This window comes from Triturus cristatus, chromosome 10 (assembly GCF_964204655.1).
Source record: "Triturus cristatus chromosome 10, aTriCri1.1, whole genome shotgun sequence".
In the NCBI taxonomy this organism is placed as follows: Eukaryota; Metazoa; Chordata; class Amphibia; order Caudata; family Salamandridae; genus Triturus; species Triturus cristatus.
In genome coordinates, this window is record NC_140593.1 from 1,082,167,142 (window position 1) to 1,082,181,887 (window position 14,746).

Below are 14,746 nucleotides of genomic sequence, written 5' to 3' on the forward strand. Positions count from 1 at the left end.
CAACCACCACCTCTTGGGGATGTATGGTCATCACGTTCATCAAGTGAAAAAGTAATTGTACATTTGAGGATGCGCTCCTGCCGAGCAGAACCTCTCTTATCTGGGTTTAGCAAATATGGTAAGATTAGGAGTTGTGTTGCCACTATTTGCCCAATAATTCTGCTGTCCAAATTTAGCACAGAGAGAAGGCAGTAGGAGGAACACACCAGTGGGTGTCAGTCCAGTTCAGACTGAATGATTAAAATGCAAAGGGGTTGGTAAGCACATGTCTAGGAGGGGGCCACACCAGCTGCTCTTGTAAGGTGATAGAGACAGTCCCTGCAGGGAGTCTTATTTTGGGCCAAGTGTAAGATTGCTTGCTTGATTTCAGATAATGTGATTGGATTAGCAAATGTGCCCCTTTGTTCATGCGTTCATGTTTTTATTCAAATTTTGTAGATTGCTATGAATGTTAGTATCTTCAGCGAAAAAGGGGGAGCAGTAATGGTGAGATCTTCTGGGTTAATGGGACAATTGAGGGCTGAGGGAAATAGTAGACTTCTACAGCACAATGTGTCCTTTCTGAGGGAGGGGGCAACCTATGTCTGCGGGCCCTAAGACGTAGGGGTGAAGGAAGAGACGGAGGCGGCCTGTTGCCTGCATGCGCTGTCAATTTTTCGAGGTATGTATTCCAAACATCCCAGTGTGGCATTCATGTCAAGATTTCTGCTTTTGCCCACTTAATTAAGTCACCCAGCCAATCATTGCTATATGACGTTTTACAAGTACACCAGTTGAACACTTAAGTTAGAAATGTTTTCAGCTCTTTTCCAAGAGATGTCACTTCTGTGAGTATTACTTCTCTCACTCCTAAAAATGTTTTTATACGGATACCATTATATATATCTAGATATATATAACCTACTGGTGGTTGCCAGTAGGTAGTTATAGTTAGGACCTTGTTTCCATAGGAAGAGAATTGTTTGTTTTGCCAATAACTTTTAGCGCCGTTTGGTAAATCCTCGAGCAATTTTCAAAACTAGTATGGTGCTCACTTCAGCTGCTGTCTTGAAAGTTTTGGGGTGTCCATCAAGTAGAGGCCAAGAAAAAGGGGATGTCCCAAAATGCATTTTCCCCATGTAAATTGCCGTAGGGATTTTAGACTTGGCTACAGCCCAAACTGCTGAAAGGAGTTACATCAAATTTGGCAGAAAGGCAGCTGTTGGTCCAATAAAGTGCGCTTTTTGTGAATTGGTGTAAACCCGTTGTGTAGTTTTTGAGATAGTAAAAGTAATCCAAATTTGGATGTATAAGGACACGGATCCTTCAAGGATCAGACAGTCCCCGTCCTCAAATCTGATTGGTTGCCAACACTTCTACCAAAAAGTGTTGGCAGCCATCTAGTGACTCTGCTTCAGCCGCGTCCCACCAAAAACGTTTAAAGAAAAGGGGCAGGGTAGGAATACCCTGACACCCTAACTGTGGTCCTCCTGGGGTCCGCCTTTGACCCAGCCAGGGCCAAAAAGCACTTTAAAAAAAAGCAATTTGCCACGAAACTCGATGGAGCTGTGAATCCACTGCAAAATTAAAAAACAAGTGCAGTCTCCTGCGCTTGTTTACTTTATAGCCTCCGGGTCACCTGGTTCCAGGTGAATATGGGCTTTTTTTTTTTTTAAGGAGGGGGGCGCATAGGGCCTCCACCCTTGGGCATAATTATGCTTAGGTGACCACCACCTCCCAGGGGCTTAATTTTAATAATGCTGGGGCCGGGATATTGCTGTTTGCTTTAGCTGGGTGGGAGCTCACAGCTACAGCAAACCGTAAGCAAACACTCCGCTTCCAGTGGGTGCAAGCTGTCAAAGTACTCCTGCCCACTGGAAGAGGAGGTTTCATTGCTTTCCCTGCCTGTAGATATGTGGGCAGGGAAAGAGATGAAATGATTGCTCCTGCTCGCAAGGGAGCTGCCTTTGCAACAGCAATGCCAGTTCCCGCAGGAGGTGGGGAACCGGTTAAGACGGCGGGGACCTTGAGGACCCCCGCGGTACCGTGGAAAAGAGCAGAAAAAGGCAAAAGAAAGGTCAGAAACAAGCAGAAAGAGGCCGAATAAAGGTGAGAGACAAGCAGAACGATGCAGAATAAAGGCCAGCAACAAGCAGAAAGAGGCAAAAAATAGGTCAGCAACGAGCATAAAGAGATAAAATAAAGGTGAGAAACGAGCATATAGAGGCAGAATAAAGGTGAGAAACGAGCAGAAAGGGACAAAATAAAGGCGAGAAACTAGCAGAAAAGGGCAGACTAAAGGTCAGAAGGGTGTAGAAAGAGACAGAATAAAGGTCAGAAGGGAGCAAAAAAAGGCAGAATAGCGGTCAGACACCAGCAGCAAGAGGCAACATAAAGGTCAGAAACAAGCAGAAAGAGGCAAAATGAAGGTGAGAAAGAAGCAAAATAATGATCAGCAACGATCAGAAAGAGGCAAACCAAAGGTGAGAAACAATAAGAGGCAAAATAATGGTCAGAAAGGAGCAGCAAGAGGCAGAATTAAGGTCAGAGGGGAGCAGCAAGAGGCGAATAAAGGTCGACAGGGAGGAAAAAGGGCAGAATAAGGTCAGAAACAAGCAGAAAGAGGCAAAATAAAGGGCAGGAGCAGGGAGAGAAGAGGTGGAAAAACAAGCAGAAAATGAGCGGTGACACAAAATTGAAGGCACCAGAGAGTAGTGGACTGTAGGCAACCTGGACAGGAAGACTGTCACAGGGGAGCTGGCACAAGGACCTGCTCCAATGTGCCCCCCTACTATTTTTACCAGGCACTCACTGACAGACCCACTCATACACTCACGCACCCACTCACAGAATCATTCATGCACCCACTCCGACCCACTCAGGGACTCACACACCCACTCACAGATCCCTTCCAGCACTCATTTACCCACTCTAAGACCCACTGAGAGCCTCACAACACACTCACAGACCCATTCAGAGACACATACACCCACTCACAGATCCACTCAGACACACAGAGACTCTTGCATGCTCTCACAGACCCACTGACTCACCCACCCCGACACTGATGTTCCCATTCACAAACAAAAAAACTTGTGCACCCACTCACAGACCCAATCAGGCACTCACTCACAGACCCACTCAGACTGACACAGCTACTCACAGACACACTCAGATACTCATCCATCCACTCACAGGCCTTCAAAGACACTCATGCACCCACTCACAGACCCACTCGGACACTCATGCATCCAGTCACAGGCCCACTCGGACACTCATGCATCCAGTCACAGGCCCACTCGGACACTCATGCATCCAGTCACAGGCCCACTCAGACTCATGCACTCACTCACAGACCCACTAACAGACTTGTGCACTCACTCACAGACTCACTTCGACTCATGCACCCACTCAGACCTACTTCTACATTCACCCACCCACTGACAGACCCCCTCACACACTCACTGTCAAAGGTTAGTGGTTACATTTAGGAAATACAAATTTTAAAAACTTAGAAACTCACTTAAAAAAACCAAAGGTTAGAGGGACGTTATAGTAAGGATAAATAATTTTTTTAAAACAAAGAAATTCACAGAAAACAACAAAGGTTACAGGGACGTTATAGTTAGGCTCAGATTTCACTTGTTCAAAACCTGTGAAATTCAGCAGTTATAGTTGAGCCAACTATAACTTACGCCCCCACAATGCACTGCTTATGACCTCACATATTACATAACTTATGACATGGTCAGTGACATCACTGATAACATCTCAAATGGCATCACCAATTACATCTTCCACAGAAGATCTCGCACACCCACTCACACCCTTAAACAATCTCTCACAACCACTCACATACCCATATAAGTATTTACGCAACCACTCACACATCCATAGAGCCAATCACACCCACTCACTCAATCATACAGCCACTCACAACCACACTCACTCATACAGCTTGTCATACAACCAGTCACCTATACAGCCACTCATGTAGCCACACACTCACCCATACAGCTACTCACACACCCACTTATTCACTCATACAGCCACTCACACAACGTCTCACTCACCCAGTCTCTCAAGTCACTCAGTCATACATACAAGCACTCACACACCCACACAACCACTTACATACACATCCATACAGGCACTCACATCGGCTCACTCTCCCAGTCATTCACACAATCACTCTTCAATACAGCCACTCACTAAGCCAAACACTCACTCAGCCACTCACTCACTCATACAGCTAGTTACACACCCATTCGCTCATTCATACAGCCTGACACCCACACACTCAGTCACTCACACATCCACTCACATAGCTACTCACTCACCATCAGAGCCACTCACACCTCCACTAACTCAAATACAGCCACTCACTCTCCCACACAGCTACTCACACACCCACTTAGACACCCATACAGCCACTCACACACCCATTCTAACTTTTGTAGTAAGTTAGTATATATCTTTAACACTCAAACTTTTAGAAAACACTTACACTCACTGGATGATGTCATCAGTGATGCCATTTGAGAGATCAACAGTGATGTCACTGACCATGTCATGAGTGATGTAATATGTGAGGTCATAAGCAGTGCATTGCAGAGGCGTAAGTTATAGTTATCTCAGCTAACTATAACAGCTGAATTTCTCTGGTTTTGTATGAGAAAAATCTGAACCTAACTATAACGTACCTGTACCTTTGTTTTTTTATTTCTAAGGTTTTCTTAAAATGCTATTTCCTAACTTCCTAACTATACCTTCCCTGTAACCTTTATTTTTCCAGTGAGTATATATATATATATATATATATATATATATATATATATATATATATATATATATATATGCATATATATATATTTATACACACACACACACCCTAGATGCCTCCTACATACATATATACTATTTAAAGCTAACAGAGTCTGTATTTTCCCAGAAATTATACACAATCTACTTTCAGCGTCCCCCAGATGCTACATCCTTAATAGCTATGGGCTGCAGATACCCACTAGGCGTGCATGTAGGTGGTTTCTGGAAGTGTAAAGTGACCAGTTGGGGGCTGTAGTCAGATGTTTAGCTACGTATTCAATGCTTGGGAAGAATCTGTGTAACAGTGACAAACATAAAAATATGTCAAGTCTGTTGGGCAAAGCGTGTATTGCAGAATAACAAAATAATCCCTATTTAGAGGGTGTGTAGTCTTCCAAATGTTTATTCTAAAGTCCTGTCCTTTTATCCAGGCTGTTAAGTGTGCCCTGCACTGACCGGTGTGATCTACTCAACTACACATTTGTCAGGCAAAGTCTCCCCTAATCAATAGCGGAAGATTTTAGGTACCAGCAATATATGGTGAAAGACTCAAACATGAATTGCTTAGCAGGTGGTGTATAAAAGCCTATCAACAGCAGTGGATCTCCATTTAAAGAACCTTAAATCACTACAAATTTTACTTCGTGGTCAATATGCTCTATGGTGGTAATGAAGGAAACTCCTAGTGTGCCCTACAGTTAGGGCCGTTTCTAGGTGTTTTGCCGCCCTAGGCGAGAATTGAAAAATGCCGCCCCCTCCCTTTTACTACCATCACTCTCTCCCCGTCATCCAGGCTAGAAGAATTAATGCATTAGATATAAAAGAACTTGTATTCTTGTAAATATTAAACACATTTTAACACAGCTGCACTACTACAAAACGGAGAAATAAAAGTTCCATTAACGAACAGAAGAAAATTTACATGTGCAGTCCCATTTAAAACACCTACCCTTTTACTGTGAAGGTTTGTCTCCGTGTCCATGGACAAGGCCAGAGCCTCCAACACACTCCCTCTACACATGAGGGAGAAAGCACTTCTATTCGGTGTTGTGTCCTCCTTTCCCTAACCTCACCCCCAGAGTGACGCGCATCTTATCTTTTCATAAGTGCCACCTTCAAAAACAGGGTACAAACTAGAGATAAAATGTACTTCTTGTTGCTTCAATCTTCCAATGATCGGATGCACCACAAGGAGAGTCGAAAGTCAAAGTCTTCTTTCACATGATCTGCCCCCGCCCGGCACACAAGGTCCAACTGACTCACTCAGTCAGAGTGACACGTGAAGCAAGTCACTCACTTATGGGCCGAGACTTGGAGTCGGTTCTGTTAAAAAATTTGGATTGGCCTGTTGAAGAAGTCAGTCACTGGAGGCATGCATGCACACTACCACGTGCATTGGTGCGCACTAAATGACAGCACAGCTTTACTAGTCTGCCAAGGGCAGTCTCTGGATGATAAATGATTTCAGGGCCGTCATTGATAGCGCTTTCGCCCCCCGCTCGTGGCACCAAACGTGAAGTCATGTCGAATTGTAGAGGGCGCTACCCAATGAGCTTTCAAGGTCGAAGGCCGTTCAAGGGGATTCCCAAACTCACGTTTTTTACCGCCCTCCCCCTTTTGCCACCCTAGGCGGCCGCCTAATCTGCCTAATGGTAGAAACGGCCTACAGTAGAGCCATACTCGCGCACAGGAGTGTATGCGTTGTCATGGAGGGGTAGTACCTCTGACGGAGAGCAGTCACACACCTTGGGAGTTTTTCACCCGCTTTGGACCCCATCTGACACCCATCTCTCAACTGTGGCTCCAAGTAGCTGTAATCATGAAACAGCAGGCACAACCCAGAAACGGCATCGACTAGCTGGCTAAACTAGGTGAGGGTAGCTGATGGGTCCGAGACCCTCAGTGAGGTAAGGCCTGTCTAACCATGCATGCGAAGACTGGATCAGGCTGAATGAACGGAGGAAACCTCACTGGTTCAATGGTCAGAAAGGTGGTTACAGCAAACACTGTGGAATGCTTGGCACATGACAATACACGTAAGGTGTCTTTGTCATCCACTGCGCCTCGCCCTAACTCTAGCCATCTCACCTTCTATCCTGCCACTGGATACAGATGGGAACAAAGAAAAGAATGTGAGGCTGACGTTGAGCAATTCTCTTTCACTTTAATCCAACTCACGCATGAGTCTCGACACCTTATCCAGAATAAGATGTCGAGGTCTTCATCAACAATGATGGACATCATGGAACATCACTTACACACACCAAAAACAATGCCCGGTACAGGTGCCCTCTCCATCTGTGTTCACTTTCGATTTTGGTGAGGTGTATCTTCAGCAGTAAAACAAAGTGAACACCACACTTCCCAATTTAAAAATATAGAGGGATAAACAGTCTGGCACAAGCTACACAATTAAAATACTAAAAAAAGAAAAGAAAAAAAGACTGGTCAAATTTCGAAATGTCTTTATTGGAAAGGTACAAAACCAGACACAGCAGTATTATCTACAGGAATAAATTACTTTGTGGCTGTCCGAATGAAAAATTGGTGCACACATAACAGTACACAGGGTTACGGTCCAGACAAACAAACATAAATCCACAATTACTTGGATATATCCCAATAATTTATTTGTATAGAGATATATTTATATATATTTTCATATACTTATATATAAAGCAGCAAAGTAAATAAATATTGAAATGAACTTAACAAATAACCACAGTAATAAAATAGGAAGATTCTAAAATCTACAACAGAAACTTGATACCCTCATTGAATATAAAAGCAATATATTGGCTATAGAAAGAGATTTGTGTAGATAGGAGAATGAAAAACGATATCAGCCAGTGGGCCAAAGAACATTAAAGTAGATACACTGGACAGAGAGCGAAGCTGAGAGAAAAGAAAAACTGAAGACAACTTAAAAAAGTAAAAAAACGGGTGAAAACGAGAAGCAGACAGGTCATGTCTCAAAGGCAGATCGGAAAAAAATTAAATCAATCAATGTGAATATGTTTTCATTTTTACTGGAGAACTTGATTCAGCAACTTTTTTTTTTAGCACTGGGAGGATAGTTAAGAGGTAGAGAGTGGAAAGGATGAATAAGCCCCTTTCATTCAATCACAAATTAAAATGCAGGTTTATCTCTGGTGATAAAAAGTATATTTGCCTAGAACAGAAATACTCTGCTATGTATGCCTAAACACAGTGATAATGCACATTTCTGTACTCCTGGCAGGAGCGGTAAAAACATGTAATTATGGTTTTAGCAAGCTAACATAATATTGCTGAAAGCTCCTCTTCTATGGAGATAATGTTATTTAATTATTTAACTGTTTGCTTGAATCGTAAACCTCAAAAAATATCCTTCAATAATGCCTTGCTCCAATTTCTCCCCACACCACATCCAACAGGTTTTAAAACAAGAAGCTCCAGAGATTGCTACTGTAATTATTTAGGGCACGCATTCGAGACCTCTTGTATACACTTTAGCATATACTTTAGTATATACTTATGCGTATGTACTTTGTGGGCTCTGGAGATCACCCCTAGGACTTGTCTGCTTCCGCTTAGGGACTTTTTTTTCTGTTCAACTGCCTCTATTTAACTGTCTTGATAGAAAACGACCAGCAGAGGTCAGTAAAATACCAGAATTGCTTTCTGCTGAGGGACTTTCTTTTTAAAAAAATTCTAGCAACTGCCTCTATTTAACTTTCTTGATAGAAAACGACCAGCAGAGGTCAGTAAAATACCAGAATTACTTTAGCATTCTCTAGATTCCAGTCCATAGAAATGGTCTTCCACAAGCACCCGTTGACAATAATATATTTTCAAATCTTGTATTTTCAGTGATACGACCATCGAAGGGCCTGCTTTTATATTAAAAATAGAGCTTTGGGCTTTACCATTTCCCGCTTAAAGTCAATAATTCTCTCCATGTGTTCCCATACCTGGCGTGTCATGCAGTTTGGTGCTTACTTTCCATCCATGTTAAAGAAGAGTAGATGTTTGAGCACCCAGGCTAATGTGCTGCATAGCTAAATACATATAATGTCCCAAAGGCGAGACTGATTGCATTACAAATGCTTGTTTATAATTTTTGTGAATTTTCACATACCAAAAAGGCATTATACGCTGTTGGTGCATGAAAAACCAAACTTAAGCAGAACATCTAGAATCAGACTAATTTGTTGAAGGCAAAAGACGATTTAGCTTGTACTGAAATTCAGCACATGTTTAATACATTTGGCTGATCATTTCCACAAAGATGGAGTACATAGCTTGAAACAGAAGAGACATTTGTCCGGAGACATGCTGATGGTAGGCATAAGGCGCGGCTAATGCTGCCATATGTTTTTAAAAATTGATAATAACAAAGTCCAAATTCATTACACGAAATATGATTGCACTATGTATATAGTAGCTGATCAAGTTGTATTTAAGTTAAAAAAAAAAATAAAGGCTGGCTTTTTCCCAATGCACAGCAATCAATTTGCAAAATTTTGGTTGCTGAATCAAGCACATTTTTAAAAGAAAAATCTTACTCTTGCAAGTTTAACAGTAGATACGTTTGCAGCCACAGTTATCAGAATCCATAATTGAAATGCACACCTCCATGTGTGTGTATGTGTCACTATTCATTCACTAACAGAGATTGCAGAGCAAATCTGACATTTTGCACCAGGTAGTCTGAGAGATTTATAAGTCAGTGATGTAAGGGTCAATTTGAGAAATGCACATGGATATCACAGCACTATATACATGTTTACGTTTAAGCAGATGCTGCACTGCAGAGTAGCTCAAATTATTCAACGGACAAGAAAAATAAGTCCACATATTGGACGGCACAAATGTTTAGGGCTGTTAACATCAGCTTCACAAATCCTAGCTACTATAAGCAGAGCTGATTCTTTGAAGTAGACGTGAGGTGGTGTAGCAAAAGCTTCCATTTCACACATGCCCTCTGAAGATGGAGGGCAAAGAAGAACGATAAATATATATTAAATTAGAAATGAAGTAATATGAAATGAAGACAACATACACAATTCTTCAGGAAGGGCCAGGGCAGGGTTTATGGTTCTAATCTCAGATAGTTTGTTAATTTATATATTAATCTGGACAGTTTGTAGACACAAGGAGTGAGGCCGTTTGCCCTCCCACCAAATCTCCAGATACAGCGACATATAGGCTTTTCATGAAATTAAGGTATACAGTATCAAACTTGAAAAGGCTTTTGTTTTTACAAAAACTTTGTACGATAGATAAAACACATTTTAAATCTCTTTAAATATTTTCACGATTCTTACTCGTATCCAATATGGATTACCTACCATTGTTATGGCATTACCAGATTAATGAGGCCCAAGTCACCAAACTCCCTTTTTTGACTTATCCCACCAAGAGGGAAGAACAGCCTTGCTTGGCCAAAGGCAGACTCTTGCTTGGCCAACCCTTTGGCACGCTTCCAGTAAAATTAAAATATTCAATGACAGCAGTGTTGATTCGACCGAATCCAGATAGGTTACATATTTAAACAGAAAAACACAATAATTATATTAACTTTGATAACTTTGCATTGTTAAGTGCTCTGGTGATTACACTATACCACCAGTAACCTTTGTCATTCTAACATTTCCCATTCAGGTAGACTAAGAAAGAGGTGGGTTGGTGACATCAGGTGACATCAGTTTCCTCTCACAAGGCAGTAAAAAGGAAACTGGCAGTGAAACACAATCAACCTAGTCAAGACTGAGTTCCCAGTCCTCAAAGTGCCTCTTTACAGTCATTTTTGCCTTGGGATAACTTAGCAGAAAGTATAATTTGGCTTACATCCAAATGGATGGTTGAAAGGTACTGGCTTTAGAAACCATTTCAACCAAAATACATTAAGAAATCGAGGAAATGAAGCACAGCCACGCCGTTAAGTAATGTTTTAAATGTACTACAAAGGAGATACTTATTTGGCTTCCTTCCTTAGGCTAAGCTCGCCTTCATCTCTGTTGCATGGCTAGCAGCAAATCATATGGATGCATTAGCGCCTTCAACCTCTCAATGTACAATCATTGTTCCAGGAGCGGACTCCACTCCAGAGTCAAGAGAACTATTATTTCTGCATTTTTTCAGTCATAGACTAAGGAATGAAAACCTCTGGATACTAAATGAAAATGTAGTCATTCCTCAACACCTTCCTATTTCCTTTCTAAGACCCTATATCTATTCTACTTTTCTTTAGCAATTGAAGGCAGTATTAAAACACAGAGATTTAATTAAAGCCAGCATTTCAATCAGATGACCAATCTATGGCCTCTCAACAAACTTGGCAAAAGCCAAGCCTGAATTCACATGGAAGCATTTTTTACTGGTCAAACTTTCTAGGATGTCAACTACTGTATTAATATTTTCAGTTAACAGCCTAGAGAGATCAATGTTCCACCTTGATTTTAAATATTTGTTCTTATATTCAAATTTTAGATGGTATTGTGATTATATTCCCTGCATAATATACTATGATAAAGGGTTGAATTTCTTATCTAAAAAAACTTGCCTTATCTCCTACCCCACAACACAACTAAGATATCATCTACAACGTAAAAACCCAGAAACCTCCTTCCTTTATCATTCTCTTCAACTTTTTCTCTTTGCACAACCTACTTAATCTTTTACACTTAATCCTCAGGTTACACCAACTACATTCCCTTCATCTCCACTCAATCACAGAGCAGCAACTACAGCTACAAACATGCCCTGGTCTTGCTGTCCCCCTTCGGCACGTTTAAATTACTGGAGATGAAACACCAACACTGGCAAGATTAGCAATCAAATTTTCCTAAAATTAACAATGTGTAAACAGTCGATCTAAATTTTAGAGTGTTGATCATATCTCCTCAATTTACAAGGATAATAGTTTACTTTTCATGTTTCTCCTTGCTATAGCATTTGCATTTCATGACTGTAATCAAACCTAACAAAAAGTCATAAATGGTGAGCCCAAGTACACCAACGCAATTAGTTGCTGGATAAGACAATAGAAGACTCAGACATTTAGTGAAGAGTCTCTAAAATCCTCCACCTCTGTCAAAATAAACTTTTGAAGCCTAAATGTCCAGAATGTTCAGTTCTACACAGTGGCCACATCCTATTCCATGATTATTAACACAATAGCTTTTTTTCCAATACATCGATAGACAATCATCATTAGAGGCAAAAAATGAATCTTTAAAATATCTTGTTTGTATGCCCTGTTTTCTTCATTTGTGTTTGTAGAGGAGATAGCAGCAGTTATGCACCCAACCTATTTTTGAACACAACAATTTTACCAGTGGTGAGAAACACACAATTCCATATAAATGCATGTCATACAATAATAATTATGGTATTTCATCAATTTTAGATACATTTAACTATTAAAAGCTCACACTCCCTAGACGAAGGCAACCACATGGATCTCATAGGATATCTCATGTACATAGTCTGCTGAAGAGGGCAAGGTAGACCTAATTTCCAGTTGATGTTTTCTTGCCAAAGCTGATAAGCACATACCAAGCCTTACTTGCAAAGGCTTTGCACTGTTGGTGTATAATTTTGCCTTTCATTGAAGCCTCCGTGCAAATACTCTCCTTGCCGACCCAATACCAATGCTATAACTTAGCATACAGCCACACAAACAGAGAAAATGATCACAGTGGATTACGAAAATATTTCCTTCAGGTATGAAAGAGCAAACACAAATGAAGTTTAAACTATGCACAATATTCTCCAGCTTACAAAAATAGACTGATCTTACTGTCAAATGCTTTATCAAATTTCACATAATATGGAATAACATTGTTACGCTTATTTCAGGCCACATGAAAATGATTAATGAAAGTTACAGACAATTAGGAATTGCCTGCTTTGGACAGAGTAGGATCAGCTCATTCGACCTCATGGTATAGATCTCTCTTCTTCAGCTGAGTGTTTAATTTCCTTTATGGGAGATGAGATAAACAGCAATCCATATAAAGGTTCAATCTGCAGAAAAAGGAACTCCGAAAAGATCATATAAATCTGCTGTGTTGTCTCCAAAACGGTTTGCCTATTCTCATCTTCCTTTTGTACTAGGATGGTGCAGAGAACGGTATGGAGCTGGATGAAAGACTGTTGGATTTCACAATTGTGATGACACTGGTGGTGGCAACTTTGGCTGGGGCGATTGGTCCCCGGGCAACAGTGCGAGCAAAGGTTTGCAGAGCTTCATATTTGGAGCGGAGAGCATCCAACTCTAACTTCATGCTGGAATTTTCACGAGCAAGCTTATCCACCTCATGTTGCAACTCCACGCGTTGTTTCTCCAGCTCCTCCTTCTGTGTCACGCGCTTCACCCGGCAGCTTGCAGCATAGCCACGATTCTTGAGGGTGCGCCTGCGCTGCTTCAAGCGAATGACATCCTCTTTAGAAAGGCCCCGGAGGTGCTGGTTTAGCTCCCGTACGGACATTGACACGAGTTCATCATCGCTTAGCACTGGAGCATTCTCACCCGCCTCCTTCTTTACCTGTGAAGAAAAATTTCAGAGTGAATAGGAGGTCAAAGATTACATTCACCTTAACAGTAATTCAAAATAGCTGTCAACACTTTGGGCCTAGTTACAATGTTGGGCGGACATTGTGGAAAGGAACCACCGGACCTTAGGTCAGCGGTTTCGACTGCAGGATTATGATGCAACTGCCAAACATCCATTTGTCAATGGAAGCTTGTGCGGCGGACGGAAAAGGCCAGCAGCACAAGCTTCCATTGACAAATCAATGTTTGTAAACATCTCTGCACCATGTGGCAGGCACCATGCGGTGCCTGCCACATGGTGCAGGGATGTTTAGGGGGCACCATAGGTGCCACTCATTGCGGAGGGCCAGGGGGGAAGGGGGCCTGGCTCCGCCATCATTAGGAGATTATGCTGGCTCCGACGCTCCGAACAGTGTCGGAATCCCCCTGCTGGTTTCATTCCGACCGCCGTCATCCTGATACAGCGGTCGGAATAAAACCTACGATGTCGGGCCCTGTATTTTAGAGTATCATTATTACTTAAGTAGCTTGCTTAATATAGTAGGATGTTCCTATATTGCATAACCTACTGAGTGAAGCGACAGCTCAAGCTTACAGCTAGTCATCAGCTAGTACCATTATATAGACCTAATGCATCATGGCATGTTATTAACTACAATGGACCCAAAACTCTAAAAACTATATACCTACCACACAATAAGTTTATGTATTCTGTTGTTGTTTCTTGACGCTCTACTGATGCCATGTCCTCACATTGTTGTACTGTTGTTTCAACTGAATCTTGTTTTTCTTTGGCATATGTATTGCAGCACTGGTTAATGAGTTTTCTAAAATTTGCTGTAAAACTGCTCCAGAAAAGCTATATAAACTGTTAAATAAATACATTTCTGTTGTGGCAAAGAAGGGTGGAACAAAAAAAAAAGCCTTGAACAAGCATGTGTGATCCATCTAAGGGATCAGGAGCTAGCACAGGTTCTGTCACACTCCCAATACCCAGCCAGATGCCAGGTGATGGGCCTCAAACTCTAGCTAGAACAACTCAAGGCAGAAGTAAATGCTTTGACGCAATTAGAAGCTGTAATTGGCAGTTTATCTGGAGGGTTTCTGAGCACTAGGAGAGAGAAGAATGTATGTTTAAAAATATAAAATATTAAACATAGTATTATCAACTTGGAACTCCCTACCAGTCACATTACAGATGAAGTGCTATTTTTTTGTTTCACAAGAACCACAAAATGTTTTTACTTCACATTTCTGATGATATATACTTCAAGGCCCTGAATAGAGATTAAAAGGCATTTATCAGTTTATGTTTGGGTTCTTTAGTTTAAATGGTTCACTTAGTGGTGTGTGTTTATTTAGTGGTTAGAGTCACTCTGAATTGCTGTTTGAAATGTTGCT

The 14,746-nt window shown here is 41.4% G+C and overlaps 1 protein-coding gene across 11 annotated transcripts in view; it reads right to left on the bottom strand.

Moving 5' to 3' along the window:
- Nucleotides 1-7,251: 7,251 nt before the first annotated feature.
- The window catches only part of MAFK (MAF bZIP transcription factor K), a 262,438-nt gene continuing 254,943 nt past the window's right edge, over nt 7,252-14,746 (bottom strand). For all 11 annotated transcript variants that reach the window (XM_085629250.1, XM_085629251.1, XM_085629253.1 and 8 more), the window contains one exon: nt 7,252-13,337. In XM_085629250.1, the coding sequence (XP_085485376.1) occupies nt 12,903-13,337 (435 nt within the window). In that variant the 3' untranslated portion in view covers nt 7,252-12,902. The remainder of the gene's footprint in view (nt 13,338-14,746) is intronic.